At 41.1% G+C, this 17,134-nt stretch overlaps 1 protein-coding gene across 1 annotated transcript; it reads left to right on the top strand.

Annotated features, from left to right (window-relative positions):
- Nucleotides 1-2,429: 2,429 nt before the first annotated feature.
- On the top strand, nt 2,430-13,395 carry emc3 (ER membrane protein complex subunit 3). The gene is made up of 9 exons (XM_085775522.1): nt 2,430-2,661; nt 4,733-4,966; nt 7,075-7,132; nt 7,787-7,880; nt 8,901-9,005; nt 9,738-9,819; nt 9,936-10,015; nt 10,650-10,732; nt 12,535-13,395. The coding sequence occupies exons 2-9, from the start codon at nt 4,812-4,814 to the stop codon at nt 12,661-12,663; spliced, it is 786 nt and encodes a 261-aa protein (XP_085631648.1). The 5' UTR covers nt 2,430-2,661; nt 4,733-4,811; the 3' UTR covers nt 12,664-13,395.
- Nucleotides 13,396-17,134: the final 3,739 nt, after the last annotated feature.

The raw sequence follows: 17,134 nt of genomic DNA, 5'->3' as shown, positions 1-17,134 counted from the left end.
AAGAAGAGGAGAGGGAAGGAGGAAGAGGAGGAGGAGGATGAAGAAGAGGAGAGGGAAGGAGGAAGAGGAGGAGGAGGATGAAGAAGAGGAGAGGGAAGGAGGAAGAGGAGGAGGAGGGAGAGGAGGATGAAGGAGTAGGAGGAGAATGAAGAAGAGGAGGAGGAGGAGAAGGAGGGAGGAGGAAAAGGAGGAGGAAGAGCTGGAAGGAGGAGGAAGAAAAAGAGGAGGAGGAAAGAGGAAGAGGAGGATGAAGGAGGAGGAAGACAGGTGGAGGAAGAGTAGGAGGAGGAAGGATGAAGGAGGAAGAGGAGGATGAGGAGAATGAAGAAGAGGAGGAGGAGGAGAATGAAGAAGAGTAGGAGGAGGAAGGAGGAAGGAGGAAGAGGAGGATGAGGAGAATGAAGAAGAGGAGGAGGAGGAGAATGAAGAAGAGTAGGAGGAGGAAGGAGGAAGGAGGAAGAGGAGGATGAGGAGAATGAAGAAGAGGAGGAGGAGGAAGAAGAGGAGGATGAAGAAGAGGAGGAGGATTATTGCTCTTTTCTGGAGCAAAAAGATTGTCTCTATATTGGTTTTATAAGTGATGTATGGAAGAATAAAGGAACAGTACAATGTATATAAGGAGGCTTGATTTAATAGAATCTAATAATAACATATAAATATTATATCATGTGTTAATAGTGTTAATATGCTATCTCGTGGTCTGGATCTCCAGCCGTGAACAGATGGCACAGCCCAGAATACTCGTGGCCTCTCGCTGTTTGCATCGTCACCTTGTGCAGGTCTGAGATCTGCTGGTGACGCAGCAGAGATGGTGTGTCTCACCGTCTTCTAAACTTCTACATGACTCGGTATAAATCTACACATGGTGACTCAGCTTGTTCACATCTTTGTCTGCAGCACCGAGCGGAGAGATTATCTCCAGTATTAATGTGAACAGATTGACTGGACAGGGCTACTTCCTGCTACCTGAGAGGACGACCGCTGAGCAGCAGCGAGGGTCCTGCTGATCGCTGGCTCGAATCCCGACCGGCTGAGCTGAGTCTCTGAAGAGGAAACACACAGATTCAAGTTCAACCTTCATTTAGCTTCACACACACAACAAAGCCCTCTGATTTCAGGAGAACTGAATTAATTTTAGACCAGAAACACTGAATACAGTCACAGTCAGGACAGAATATTTAAAGGGATAGTTCACCCAAAATTGAAATTTCAAAACCTCATTATCTCCTCCCCCTCATGTGGACTAAGGTGCTGGGAGAAGTTTCAGAGTCCTCCGTGGCTTCTCTGAGTTACAGGGGGTCTCGGTGTAGCAGTGCATGTCCATATGACGGTTGCAAATGGATACCAACTGTCTTCGTAACAAAAAGACACACCAAAAAACATCCAGATACCTCCATGCTGCTCGTATGTAATGTCCGTCTTGTATTGAAGACCCGACATGAGAAATTGTCCCGAAAAAAATTAAATAAGTCTATATTTCAAGCTTGTTTGTAGCGGAAGCTCCTCTTCCTGGTTCGTCAAATTTGGACGAATTCTCACATCTTCCAGCATTTTCCAGCAGTCCAACTGGTCCTGTACTTTCTGCTACTTCAACAATTAAAACACCAAATTGTTACACTTCTCAAAAGCTAAATTAGCAAGAATATTTCCGAACGTAGACCCATTATGTGACAGACGTAAACAGACCCCAGCTACTTCCTATAATATGTTCTGGTCTTGTCCAAAACTTGTTCCTTTCTGGTCATCCTTTTTTGAAGTAATTTCTAATGCTTATGCTTATCACATCTCACCTTCTCCGTTGGTTGCTGTTTTTGGTTTGTTTTCTGATCCAACGGGATCTGTTGTTCCCCCTGCTCATTTACAGAGGGTCATTGCCTTTTCCACCTTCTTAGCTAGACGCTTGATTTTATTCAAATGGAAGGCTGCTACTCCTCCATCTCATCACCACTGGATTAGGGACGTTATGCAGAACCTTAAACTGGGAAAGATCAGATCTTTGTCTTTGCCTGTCTATTGTCTATGACTAGTTTGTCACGTTGATTTTGGGTTTGATCTGTCTCTGTCTATTGTCGGGACTGTTTGTTATAGTTATTTGTAATACAGAGAATATGATTGTTTTTGATGGTTTTATATGTTAACTGAAAATTACAAATAAAGTTTTTTTTAAAAAACACCAAATTGTGCAGCTTCTTCTGGACATTCTTTTTTTTTTTTTTTTTTAAATACTCTATACTTTTTTTCAAATATTAAACTTTTTCAGATTTTTTGTCCCATAGGAAATGCCTCCCTCCACTGTCTCCATGTCCAGCAGCAGCAGAGGCCGGGGCCTGAGCCCCCTCTCCCCCGGAGCAGCTCCCTCCATCACCGCGCGGTGGCGCTGCAGTCCCGGGCCGGAGGAGAGGCGGATGAGGCGGATGAAGCTGCAGCAGCAGAAGCAGAAATCTGCTCCTCAGTCTCATCCTGGAGTGAAGAGAACAGCGATGGCCGCGGTGGAGGAGACCAATGAGTGATTCATCCAGTTCAACATCTACTAGCTAGCTAACTTACACCTCCATCCATCCACCTCCACACAGCGGAGCTCTGCGCCTCTGTCTGCGGGGAAACAGGCTCCTAGTGTCGGCCACAGCGCTCAGGAAACACCGCGGCGTCAGCAGGAAGAAGGTAACGTTAGCCGGCCGCGCTAACGACAACACGGACAGACAAAGACCAGCAACCCGCGCTGGTTCTTTAATTAATTAATACACTGTGGGTTAATTAAACCTTATTGATTCTGGTTTTAATTTACTTTATAAACAACTCGGCTCCTCAGTGTAAAGTTCACCGGGGGCTCCGGAGCTCACTGTCCGGTAAAACGTCACCGACCGGCCGGTAGCAGCGAGCTAGCTAACGGCTAACGGACTGACAGCTCGTAGCTTCATGCTAACTCACCAGCTGTCACTCAGCTCAATGCAATTCAGTTTCGCTTTATTGGCATGACAGTTAAAAGAACTGTGTTGCCAAAGCATTAGGAATCAATGACACAATACAACTCATCAAACCAATATCCAACAATATAGGCTACAAATAAATGAAAAGTACACATACAATTATTTACCCTATGCGTGTGTGAGAGCATGCACGTGTGTGCTGATCAAGTTCTCTCTCTCTTATACACAGTCTAAATGACATGAAACTTAAATAATATGTCTGTGTGTGGTAAGGCATCATTAGACTGTTGCAAGTTGTTATAAAACATACACATATTGTTCTTAAATGATGACAGTAACAAATGATAATAAAAAAAAACTCCAACAATATTAAATGACATCAATAATGGTTCTGATCAGCATTCGTGTACTTTTCTAGTATCGTGGCAGAGTGTTATATATTGTGCAGCTAATTTAGTAAATTGTGGATCTTCTCCCAGAAATACATTTAACAGATCATCAGCTGTTTTCCCCTGGTATGATGGATCTGCTGCAGTTCTCTTTTGTATGAACACCTCTCTCTCACTTTGGTCACTCATCCACACGGGTTTATTAACATTAGGCAATAAAGAATTAAATATGCACTTAAGGAAAGAGTACAGTTCGATTAAATGTTATGAATATCGCTATATATATTTTAAAAAAGTTAATACGGATCGATATCATCTCTTGATCGATACAATTAAAGTTAATACGACAAATTCTGATATTAACAGTTATTTGCCGGATAAATACATAAATTAATGTGAAATGTTATTCACAGCTGTTAAAAGACACTGAGGGAGTAAATAAAGATAAAATAAAGACTGAGACCATGTCCAAGTCCATCCCTGTCTCCAGTCCCAGTCCTCATAACAACCATGTGTCTTGATATTTACATTATTCCTCCTCGGCTGCAAAGAAAAGATGATTTGATGTAAAATCTAAACCATATTTAATGTGAACAAAGTTTGTATTGAACAGAAGAACACAGCACAGAACCTGCTGAAGTCTCCTCCCACTGTTGTCATGGTGACACCAAGTTGTTACCATGGTTTAACACAAGCAGATAGTACAACTATTTTAATTATTTGGAACTTATTGTATTACATCACAGAAACCAAAGTGAGTTTTTTTTTTTGTAGTGGTAGTAGTTTATTCGATCTTTAACACAAAATGATTTACAGTTGAGCATCAATCACAGTCAGTCAACCTTCCATAATACCATCATTCATTCAACTAGTTCATAAATAGATTGAAAAGATGCAGGCTGAAGCTATCTAGACTAGCTTACAGATGCCTACTACCCTTTAATTCAATTTTCCATTAAATCCATTAGAGCTCTTCATGGTTTCAGAGTCATAGAAAGAAACAAGTATCCAATAATTAACAAATGTAGCCAAAAAGATAATTAAACAGTATTATAGTTGCAATCTGAGTCATAGAAAGAAATAATTATCCAGTAATTAACAAGTGTAGCCCAAAAAACAAAATAAATAAATAATTTAACAGCATTACAGTTGCAATCAACACCCAATTATTCAATCCTGTTTATAGCTTTCTATCATACTATGTTTTAATCTATTTTTAAATTGTGTTATGTTTTTGCTTTGTTTGAGATCCTCTGACAAGCTGTTCCAGAGTTTTACTCCCGCCACAGAAATACACATGCTTTTTAATGTAGTATTTATTCTTGGTTGTTTTAAGTGAAGTTTCCCTCTTAGCTCAGTTGACCAAGACCAAGACCTTGAAGATGTGGACTCAAGATGCTGTGTCTCTCTCCTCAGTCAGGCTGAACCGGACTGATCCAGACTGAACCGGACTGATCCAGACTGAACCGGTCTGAACCGGTCTGAAGCGGTCTGAATGGCGGAGCCGGAGCTGCTGCTGGACTCTAACATCCGGCTGTGGGTGGTGCTGCCCATCGTCTTCATCACCTTCCTGGTGGGGGTGATCCGGCACTACGTGTCCATCCTGCTGCAGAGCGACAAGAAGCTGACGCTGGAGCAGGTGTCTGACAGGTGACTAGGGCTGGGCCATGTGACGATATTACATCGTGAAGTGATTAGAGCGTGTAGACCAGTGGTTCCCAAACTTTTTTGTCTTGCGTACCCCCTGAGCCTTTTTGCCATACCACAAGTACCCCCTCCCTCATACGTGTTGATGATTCTCCAAAAGTGGTCATATAGAACGTAACACAACTGATAATGAAACGAAAATCATTTCAATTTCTCTCTTAAATTTGTACAAAGACATTTTACACATATTCTCCTGCATTTTAGTTGTTTCTGGCTGTTGTGGTGTTTGTTGTGGTCAAATGTGTCTTCACAGAGTTGTAGGATTGTCACAAACTAAAATTTCAAACTCAATTCCAATACCCAGGAAAATATTGAAGATGACATCATCATATTCAATACAGCAGCAGTGCCTCCCATCTTATTATTGTTCCATTATTTTATTTTTATTATAATCAAAAGGACTTATAACAGATGTTTTTTTGTTTTTTTAAATGAAAAGCTAACTAAGAGTTGTGCAATTCCAGCGTGTTGCTATAGTTTCATTACATTCATTACAATGCCTCTCCTTTCCTCTGACGGGTGGGGCTCCCCCCTCCCCCCTCCCTCACAACACACACACGTGCACGCAGACAGCGGAGAAAAAGAGAGGAGACGAGAGAGGAGTGTTGCCGTTAATTTCACCGTTTTAAACTCTCAGGGCTAAAATTCACCCTACGTGCGTCTAGTTCTGTGTAACTCTGTTGATCAGGTCCAGACGCTCTGGACGCTGCCTGCTCTGCTCTCCTCTGCTCTGCCTGTCGAGTGCGCGCGTCAGGCGCTGTGGGGGTGCGCTGTTAATATCGATACTTTTAGAAATCAGTCATGTATCCAGATGCGCCGTTTTGCATCGATACTTTTGACAACTATACAAAGCTGTGCTACAGGTTGTTGTCTTCTGGGGGGAACTAGTTGTGGCACATGTACCATTTCAGTAATGGGCTTCTGAAGTGACTCGGAATATCTATAATAAATTAATGAATGTTTCTACGTACCCCCTGCAATGTGCTCACGTACCCCTAGGGGTACGCGTACCATACTTTGGGAACCACTGGTGTAGACGATCTGCCAAAGTCCAGAGATCGTAAGATCGTCTGGGGCTCATTCTATAAACTGCAGTTCTATGCTGATGCACCGACGCACTAAACGTATTACGTCGTCAACCTGAACGACCAATCATAACGAATTAGGGCAGTGACGCGCTCTCTGACCAGCCTCCTTGTGTGTGTGTGTAGCGGTAGCCGCATGGAGAACCATGGCTGAAAGCCAAAGCAGGAGTTGGTCGCTTTTTTTTCTTTCTTTTAAAAAAAAAAAAAAAACAGCGTTTCACTATCTCTCATCTCTGCCAGTCAGCCGCTCCACCTGCCGCCTCTCTCGCGTGCGGGCGCACCTCACTGTACGTACACACACACACACACAGACCTATGACACGGACGCATGGATAGGTCGCTCTTGGCCGCTAATAAACGGTAAATGTGCTATATCACGCTAATTGTACAGTGTTCAAATTACCGCGACCCCAAGTTTGGCGTATTATTGTGGCTCATAGCTGAACAGTAAAAATCAATGCAGCAGTAAATGATGTTTATTCTGGAGGAGAGGAGACGCTGCAGATGAGTGCACATATAATGTTACAGCCTTGATAACAGTTAAACCTTATTTCATCACATACGAGGAACCACAATTTCACACCATACAACAATCACAGCTTAATATAAACATATTTCATATAGGCTACTGCAATAATACACAAAAATATGCATTCAAACCTCAACAAATAACTTCAAATGTCTAAATTCTAACTGTTTAAGACGAGGGCCGCCATGTTTTGATGTTGTCGTGACATACAAGTGGGAAAGTCGGAGCTCTGATATGATACCAGAGTTTCCAACCTGTAATTTCAGAGTTTGATGCCGTTCAACTCGTTTTTTACAACTCGGAGCTCGTTTTTTTCCGACTTCCGAGTTGTCTTGAACGCAGCATATAATCAAACCAGCTGATCTGTGTGTGTGTGTGTGTGTGTGTGTGTGTGTGTGTGTGTGTGTGTGTGCGCGTCTCTCTCTCTCCTGGTACAGTCAGGTTCTTATTCGGAGCAGGATCCTCAGAGAAAATGGAAAATACATTCCCAAACAGGTAGGATTTATTATTTATGTTATGTATTATTTATACTATTTCAGATACACTATTCTCTATATAATATATTGATACAGATTCAGAATGTCTCACTGTATTGATTACCTGAAGCTCTGTATTGATTTTTATCAGCAGTGACTGTGGTTTTGTACAAAAGAAAGTGTTGTGTTAGATGTTGCAGTGAACATGATAATGATAATCACACGGTTAACAAATTCAGTTTCTATACAGTACAGTGTCATGCAAAACTTTGGTCCAAATGTGTGTTAATGTGTTTAACAGTTCATCAAGTGGAAGATGAAATGATCCTAAAGACATAAAGTTACAGATGACACATTCACTTTACATTTTATTTATATTTTCATCTTTTCCATGTTCAAACTGTCACATAATACACTGATATTGATTAAAATATTGAAAAAGAGTGTTTCATGTTTAACTTTTTGTCTTTAGGAGATCATTTCATCTTCTACTGGATGAACTGTTAAACACATTAACACACATTTTAACCCTTTACATGACTCTGTATGTGTTGTTGGTGCAGTGACAGACGTGTCGTCACTCTGATCCAACGTCCCCTCATCAATATAAAACATTCACAGCATCAAACCACTGACTTTAATCAACTGTGACTGAGTGTTTCTTCTCTTTTAGTCTTTTCTGATGAGGAAGTTCTACTTCAACAACCAAGAGGATGGGTTCTTCAAGAAGACCAAGAGAAAGGTTGTTCCTCCGTCTCCAATGACAGGTGACCGTTTACACAGCCATGATTCACGTTGTAATGTGTGTTATTAATTTTTTTTTGTTTTGTTTTTTTGTTATTGGTTTATTTGGGTGGGACGATGCACATTAATGGACATATAAAAACATGTAAATGTGCCATAACGTAATGCAGACAACACACAACTTTAACGAAATAAAACATTGACATTTTGACAACACTTCCATTGGTAGGGGGACCAGAAGAGTTTCTGAGAGATAAAGTGCAAAAGTGCAAAGGTGCCGGGCCAAAGTGACAAGTGCTAAAGTGCAGGAGTGCATCATGGGTACCAAGTTGTATTGCACGGTGCCCTAAAGTGCACATCGGTTTAAAGTGCCAGATTGTATTGCGCGGTGCCCGTACACACAGTTGCACAAGCAGGAGTGTGTAGATATTGCAAGAGATGTGATACATAATTGTGATTATGTAAATACTACTAGAACCAAAAAAGACGTCCACTGAAATAACATTATGTATGACTGTTTATGGGATGGATAAAATGGATGGAGATGCAACAATGCAAAGACCAGAACAGGGTTTCTTGATGGAGTTGTGCTAGGATGGGTTGAGAACACAACAAAACCAAGTATAATACAGTGTGATAAAGTGCTACAGTGCGCAAAAAAACTGTCAGGGATGGAGAGATGAGATGGAGGTGCAGCAATGCAAGAACCGGGGCAGGGTTTCTTGTTGGAGTTGTGCTAAGATGGAATAAGAAACACAAACAACAGCAACAACATACAATGTAATAAAGTGCTACAGTGCTCAAGTAAAAGGTTGCGGTGCTTAAGAGAGTTGTTGGGGTTTGAGTCGGCTGTCGGAGGTGAGTAGATGGAAAGGAGTGCAACAATGCAGAGACCTGAGACATGATTTCGTTTGGAGTTGTACTGAGGAAAAGCTTTTTCCTTTTATCTACATGTCCTAGATTTGACAGGAGACCTTGAAACATGTTGTGACACTGTGTGTTTGAGTAACGGTGACACAACAACACCATTTGTCTCCTCTCAGACCCCAGCATGCTGACGGACATGATGAAAGGAAACGTCACCAACGTGCTGCCCATGATCCTGATCGGAGGCTGGATCAACTGGACCTTCTCTGGATTCGTCACAAGTAACTAGAAAAAGATACTGTACCATTTCCTGCAGAAAATGCGTGTGAATGCTGAAAGCAGCTGAATGCTATTGCTGAAGAAATTGTTGAATCAATGCGAAATTAGTTGAAGAAACTGCTAAAGCAATGTTGAGAAGGCTAATGCTAAAGCTGAAACATAGAACTTGTAGTATGAGATGAATGTCTTTTAAAGGTAAAAAGCAGTAGAAATGCAAAAGGGAGAAGAAAACATTGAAATCCCGCATGTTTAAATGTTACGGTTGAATAGTTGAAATCTGCAGCTAACCTGACAGGAAGGACAACTGATGAACCAGCACTAACATAGCCGAAGCAATGGCTGAGAATAGATTTAAAAGTAGAAGATGTGAGACTTTGTATGAAATGGCTGGAAATTACTTGAATTGTTGAAGAGGATGATGAAGACACGAAAAGTTTGAAAAATTCCTGAATTAAAAAAAAAGTGAATACCTACTGAAATACATTGTAAACTGACAGCAGAGGAACATTGTTGAAGAATATAGATTGAGCATTCGCCAAAGAGTAAAATTAGAACATGTAAACAGCGGGTTTAATGGTGTGAAATGGTTGAAGAGCCTTAGTAGTTTAGGATAAGTGTAAAATAATGAGTCCAACATGAACAAAATGGGGAAATGTATGTGTGTATTTTCAGTTTAAATAGCTATAAATGTGTGTGTAATATGTGGTAACTCGTCTTCATCCTCTGTCCTGCAGCTAAGGTTCCCTTCCCTCTGACGCTGCGCTTCAAGCCGATGCTGCAGCAGGGCATCGAGCTGCTGTCGCTGGACGCCTCCTGGTAAACCACCAGCAACACATCTGTCCAGTTGTTTTTATTATTATATTAAACCCCAGCAGTGTGTGACTTCTTTCATGTGTTGTGTGTGTCTCTGTGTGTGTGTGTTTTCCATCCAGGGTGAGCTCAGCGTCGTGGTATTTCCTCAACGTGTTTGGACTTCGCAGCATGTACTCGTTAATTCTGGGCCAAGATAACGGTAATTTCATAAAAATCATCTGAGTGTTTTGTCACATCACATTAAAGGAGCTCTGTGTCAGACATGTATGGCAGTTAATTAAGCAATATTACTCTGGAGGGCTTCAGTGCCGTGCTCAAATGACGTTAAAGCCCACCCTTGAAGCTAATGTTGCAATTATACAACTATAATACCTATGGACACGTGGATTAATACAACAATAGACAAGACTTGTGTCCACATTTTTAAGTTTGAATAGTGTCTTTAGTGGCTTCTCCCATTCATTTCAATGCAAAATTTTTCACAGTTTTTCATGACTTGCGTAGCAAAAAATTCATATTCTGTAGAGAAAAGTAATAGCGCAACAAAACTGGATCAAACCACGTTTTGATATATCATTTCATAATTTGCGCTGCAGTATTTTGAATTTGACTGCAGCGACAGTTTTGGCCACAGTCTTCCAAACAGCTCCTTTAAAGTTTAAACTACAAGTGGTTCTTTGATTTGCTCTCTGCAACATTGACAGTCATATCTGGTCTGAGTTGTTTTAATGTTTTATCTTGAGATGGTGAACAACTAACTATTTTACAGAACAATGAAGTTTCCTAACTGGATATTGATTCTTGTTTCTGTCGTGTGTTTAAAACTCCCACAGGTGCGGATCAGTCGAGGATCATGCAGGAGCAGATGAGTGGCGCTGCCATGGCGATGCCTGCAGACACCAACAAGGCTTTCAAGGTACAAACCAGAGTCAGGAGGATGTGTTATGCCGGGTTTACACCAAACGATTTCCACAGTCCCAGACTAAAGACTGAGAGTCTTTGGTAAATCTGAGGAGTCTTACTGGAGTCTCAGCGCGCTCCCGTCATCTCCATCGCTAAGTTTAAGGTGGTAATCAGCGGTCTGCGACTGCGTTTCATACCAGTCTTTCCCTAGTCTTACGCTTGCGATAAGTCGCAGTGACGTAACATGATCAACAACCAATAGATTAGCAGTGACAAAAACCGAAACAGGAAACCAGACAGTCAATAACAAACATGGACCAGAGCGATTGATATAACAGCCAGATAATAACATAACAGCTGGCTCTCGGTTGCCACAAAATGCTAATTTCTGTTAGCCCGTCTATGAGGTTTTACATTATACGTTAGCATTAAGCTAGCAGACTTTATGTTGTGATACTGGCTGTGTGTTTTCAAACTATGTGGGTTTGATTGAACATCTTTGATGCTTAAATATATATATTCCCGCTTGATATATTACTTTACTCCTTTTTATTTTATGTAGCCTATGCCATTTTTACTGTAGGGCAGGCTAATCTTCAATTTGGAGTGACAAATAAAACCTTGAAACAAGAAGATTTTGCCCTTTTTTGAGAACTGACATTGATACAGTAATTCAGTAACAGTTGTAAATATACCTTTGAACGTTTTTCTTTTTTTTTTAATTTTACCGTTAAAAAGCAAGCTCACTACTGTCTGTCCCATAGAAGAACATGACAACAGCAGCAGCCTAGTTTGGAACAAGCTGATTCTCCTCCATTTTTATAAAATTTCTGCTGTGCATGATGGGGAAAAAACTCCAAAATAATCTAGTTGTAGTCTTGTAAATAGTGACCCTATAAGATTCACAGTCTTTGGGGCGGTGCGTGGCGCAGTGGTTAAAGGCCTCATGCTGTGCACTTTTCTCTGGGTTTATTTACCTGCTGATGTCCCTAACAAGATGTATCATTGGTTTTGAGTGCCTGTGATCTGCTTAATATCGAATACTGCCCCTTTCTGTTGCCTCTTTCTGGAGCTCGAGCAGGCACAGGTCATCTGGCCAATCAGAAGAGAGAATGAGAACCTCTCCTCTGATTGGCTCACTGTTTTTGAGTGGCGTGTGGTCGGGCCAATCACAGAAGTGATAAAGAAGTGAGAAATTGAAAAAAAACAACTGGTCGCGGTGGGCGGAGTTACCTTGTGTGTGACATCACAGAAAGGAGGAAGTGCTATCTGCTCGTCTTAAAGAGACAGTTCCTACAAATGGGCGGTGTGTGTTTCTCCGTTTATGACCAGTTTGATGCATGGGGCAGTTTATACGTGGCCCAGAGACCTCCCCAAGCACCAAAAAATAACCACAATCACATTTTTCATGCCATGGGGCCTTTAAGGCGGCCGTCCCATGTAGAGGCTACAGTCCTCAACGCAGGCGTCCCCGGTTCGAATCCTGCGTCGGGCAGACATTTCCTGCATGTCATTCCCCCTCTCTCTGCCTCCCCCTTTCCTGTCTATCTATACTGTGTGCTATCAAATAAAGGCAAAAACTACAAAAAAAATAGTTAAAAAAAAAAAAAGATTCACAGTCTTTGTAAAATCTAGTCTGAGACTAGTCTGGGACTAAAAACTCTGAACAGCAGTCTTTAGATGTGAGCTGATAGTCTTTTCTAAATCTTTTCCAAGTCTTCTGGTGTGTGGGTAGCATTAGTGTTAGTTTAGTGTGTGTGTGTGTGTTGTTGCTGCTCAGTGTGTTGATGTGAGTCCGTGTGTGTCTGGTCTCAGGCGGAGTGGGAGGCTCTGGAGCTGACCGACCACCAGTGGGCGCTGGAGAGCGTGGAGGAGGATCTGATGAGCCGGGAGCTGGACTTCGATGGGATGTTCAGCAAGGAGCTGCCCAGCGGCATCTTCTGACCAACCCGCAGCTTCAGTCTGAGTTTGGATCATTGCAGGGATTTGTTTTTTTTGTTTTTGTTTAATTTGTGGGTAAAGAAAGACACATTCGACGGGACGAATCCCTCCATGTTATGCAAAGTTTACATTCACTACTCGTTTGTTTGTGGTCCTTGTCTCACCTCTTCATTCCTGTCCATCATCAAGTATCTGAAACAACCTAAAAAAAACAAAAAAACACTGGTTCTGCTGCATCACTTTGTTTTTTTCCAACCAATGAAACAAGGAGATGTTTGGGAGAAATTAAGTTGCTTTTTGCTAATTAATTAAAAAATGCATTATTACTAGCTTTCAACTGTATGCCATCATACTGCAGTTAGGTCATAGACTGTGAACTATAATGTAGTGCTTCTAATGTCTTGAGTTGTGCGCAGCTGGATCGGCTGTCTCTCTCCATCATGTTTAACTGGTAGGACGGACACAGTCCCATCATCCTACAGGTGTGAATGGTGTTTGATTAAACTTTAACATTCATTAAAAACTTGTTTTTTTCATAGATCATAGATGAAACTGTGTTCGGTGTCTCCTGCCTCCGGACTTGGAGGAACTGTAGACTCAGAACCAAATTAGATTTTCTTTGGCAGAGATTTTTGTTTGTGTGATTGAAATATTGTTTTTAAAGTATGTAGACGGTTTATTTTGTAATGTAACTGCCCTGTGTTTTGTACAGTATAAAACCTGTTTTGACTAAAATACCCAGTTTTGATTTGTTGCATTGCACACCCCAACACACACATACACAATTACACAAGTGTTAATGTGTTTGTATAGAAGCCTTTTTAGCACACACACCCTTTGGTTTAAAACACACAGTGGCTGATCTCACTGAGCTTCACACCGCAGAGGAGGAATGGCGACTTTGAAAAGATTAAAATCTAACTAAACTATGTGTAAAATGTATAGTCGTATATTCAATTTCACAAATGTACTCAAAAGGATACGATTCACTCTTTCTCTCCAAAGTTTCCCATAAAGCTAAAAGCCAAAGAAGTTAATTTTAAAATCTTAAACTGTATATATCCGTCCAGTTAATTCTTACGACTGTGATTCGGTTTTTAAAACTAATCAGTGTGCATTTGTGAGGATGTTGGAACATCTGACCATTTGTTTTTCTTTTGCAAGTCCTCTGATGCTTTGTGGACTGATATTCATGACTGGCTTCAAACATCAATCCACCTGAATCTCTTCTCTTGTGAAGACGTCATATACGGACTTGTCGCTGACAGTTTAGAAGTAGTACAGCGGTTAAGCCCTCAAATCAAGGGGAATTGTGCACTTTTTGAAAGAAACATGAAACTTCTACCATAGTTAGTTTATACCATGAGGTTTATTTTAAGATCGGGAGGGAAGTCAGATTTGACCTCTGAGGCCCGGGAGAGGTCAAATCCAAGATGGCCGCCAATAATATTCAAAAATGCCTATCGCTGGAGCCAAACACAGTAGAAAAACACTTAAGGTGTCATTTCCCACAAATTTTTGGGTGCCCATTCTGTTGGTGATACCTTTGAGACCAATAGAATTCAAGAAAATGCATTTAGATCAATGTGGAGGTCAAATAATGCAGACATAGGGAGGTGAACGGTGCAAAAAGGTAGTTTATTTCCAAAATAATAGCCTAACAGTGATGATGATGTTAATAATGATGATAATAGTGCCAATAATAATAATCATTATCATAATAAGTTCTTTTTTTTAACTGATTTATTATTAACTCATTGGCTGCCAGCCATTTTCAGAGCAGAGAGCTGCATACTGCCAGCCGTTTTAGAGCATTTTTTACAGATCTTTCAAGACCCACAGAATATTGTGTTCATGTAAACATGTAAACACCAAAACTACCAAGAGAAAGAATAGACTCTCTTCTTTCATTAGGAAAAAAAAGTTTGTTTCTACCTTTTTCCATTCTTTAGTAAACGGCAGTAGAACATTGGCTGGTTTCGCCAAAAACACCTGTTTTTGACCAAAACACCTGTTTTTGACCAGAACACTGAGAAAACAAGCTTTTTGTGGAAAGAAACATGTCAAGCAGAACAGTGACTTTGAAGTTAATATACAACAGAAACAACATGTCTATAGCAGGGGTGCAAACTTGTCACCTTTCGGCGAAATTCGCCGTTTTGGATCCCAAATTGGTCATTTGTGTGATTCGTGTAAATCCGCAATAAAAAAAAATTTGAGAGGTGGGGGGGTTCGGCGAGGCGAGGCGAGCCGAGCCAATGCACCTGTCTCTTTAAGGTGCGTGCACCTTATCTGGATGACAACGAGTGGTGGCAGCGCTCCTCTTCTGTCCAGCAATACACACCTGAAGCTTCACTTTTGCGACTTTTTGAGCATGGCGAGTGAAAGAGTCGGAGCATGAAGATGCACCAGCAGTGTTGTATAGGTGCTGTATGGGACCGCGTGTCTGTGATGATCGCGATAGCGGCCAATTAGCGATTAGCGCGTTTAGCATTTATTAGCTCCAGTGTCTCCCTCTTCTCTGGAGGAGGGTCTGGCGACTAGCTCCAGTGCGACCTCAGCAGCAGCAGGAGGAGGAGGAGGAGGTTGACTGACTGTGGCAGGACACCTCTACCTCTGTTCTCATCAACGATATTCTCATCCTGGGTAAATTTTACATACACAAGTGCAAATTTCTAAAATCGACTCCTAGGTTTTTACATGTTTAATAACTAATTTCCTAATTTCATTTAAGGCCCTCAATCTTATGAAAAAGAAAAATGGCAATGAACTGTTTAGTATTATTAGGGCCATGGAGCAAACGCAGTGAGGCACTGTGAACGGGACAAACCAAAAGAGTAGTTAAAAAGAGAAATTATTGGGAGTTTTTCAAACATCTACTTCTCCGGCATACTTTCACCTAGAGGCTGGATTTAAACTTTAAAATGTAGATACAAAGCTTGTCTATTGTTGTTTTAATCCACGCTTCGATAGGTTATTATAGTTTTTGATCAATCGCTGTACAATGACCATGATATTTTTGGAGAAATGTTGAGATTATAATGGGTGTGTATTGTGTGGAATGTTCAGGCTAGAGTGGATGACATCATCGACTAGAGTAGGAGAAGTTGTCTGAAATTGTCTGGAACTTTTCTCTTTCCACGCTGCTGCCAGCCACAAATTACACTCTACACACATGATTTTTTCCACAGTTGTAGACAAACTTGTCCTCTCTCTAACAATGTGCTCAACAAAGCAGAGGGACTTACAGAATCTAAACTGTGAGCCTCTGAGTGCGGCCAGGTCTCTCCCTGCTCCTCATTGACTCTAATACAAAGATTTTCTGAGAGAAGCAGAAGGAACCCCTGTTTAAAACTCACAGGTATTTCCAAATTATTTACTGTAGAAACACCAAAGTCATATCAAAGTGTTCAGGAAGTCCTTACGACGACCACGGTCTGCTTCTTTTTCTGATAGGAGCTACCGTTTTGTCAGAATAAGCCCAAATGTGAGACCAGCGCAGAGGCAGAAACGTTTCTGTCTGTCTCAGCCTGGGGGGCCTCTATCGTCGTGGCAACTGCCTCAAGTTGCCGTGGTAACCTCTGAGCCTCAGGCCAAAGCCACTGAGACCAGTTCATTAACCAGAGACTCCTCCTACTCTGAGCCCTGTCTACTAGACATTTAGATCAAGGCACACACAGGTGACTTAAAGGAATAGTTCACCAAAAAATGAAATTCAGTCATTACTGACTCACCCTCATGCTGATGAGTAGTTTTTTATTCCTCAAAGTGCATCTGGAGACCCAAGGGGTTCTTAGTCCAACGAAATCAATCAATCAGTCAATAGCTCCCGACACAAAAAGGTCCATGAAACTACACAAAAACCTCCTTACTGCTTGTCAGCTGCAATCCAAGTGCCCTGAAGGAACATAGTCCAGAGTTTACTCGAAACCGCGGCTCTGAGCCATCAATATGAGCCCCGATGGCAACAGTCAGACAGAGTAGGTTTAGATGCAGTTGCTTCTTCATTTTAGAATTGAACATCATTTCCTCTTTAAGATCTGTTTTATTGATCTTTATTAGTGTCAGTGATCGTTATCAGCTAAAAACATAAGATATGGTTACTTCCTGTGATTCTTGTCAAGCTTATTTTTGTTCATCAATTTGGTCAACGCTTGTGTTTGTAAATGTGCTAAATTGGTACTATATTGTACTCTATTTTATCTTAATTCATTTGTGAAGATTAAGCTGAAGATATTTACTGCAACGATCTAAACTCCAATAGAAAAATCCCGTTGACTGAAACAATTTCTGTTACAATTTCAAAAACCAAAGTCAAAGATATTCTTAATGTTTATTTCCATAAAAATCACACAATTAAGCCTCAGGTTCTGCAGAAGCCAGCAGTTGATTTTATTCTTGTTATTTGCTGATAATTGTGGTTCATTGATCCAGCTGTCATTGTTAGCATGCATAAGACAAGAGAAAGGTTCAC

This window comes from Trachurus japonicus, chromosome 5 (assembly GCF_045865225.1).
Source record: "Trachurus japonicus isolate A0001 chromosome 5, Traja_1.0".
NCBI classification, from domain to species: Eukaryota; Metazoa; Chordata; class Actinopteri; order Carangiformes; family Carangidae; genus Trachurus; species Trachurus japonicus.
This window is presented reverse-complemented; position numbering and strand designations above follow the sequence as displayed.

Excerpts from the sequence above, each read along its gene's own strand:
- emc3 (XM_085775522.1), top strand. The coding sequence starts at position 4,812 with ATGGCGGAGCCGGAGCTGCTGCTGGACTCTAACATCCGGCTGTGGGTG. Across the intron at positions 4,967-7,074 it reads CTGGAGCAGGTGTCTGACAG|TCAGGTTCTTATTCGGAGCA; the intron begins GTGACTAGGGCT and ends CTCCTGGTACAG. Across the intron at positions 9,820-9,935 it reads CTGTCGCTGGACGCCTCCTG|GGTGAGCTCAGCGTCGTGGT; the intron begins GTAAACCACCAG and ends TTTTCCATCCAG.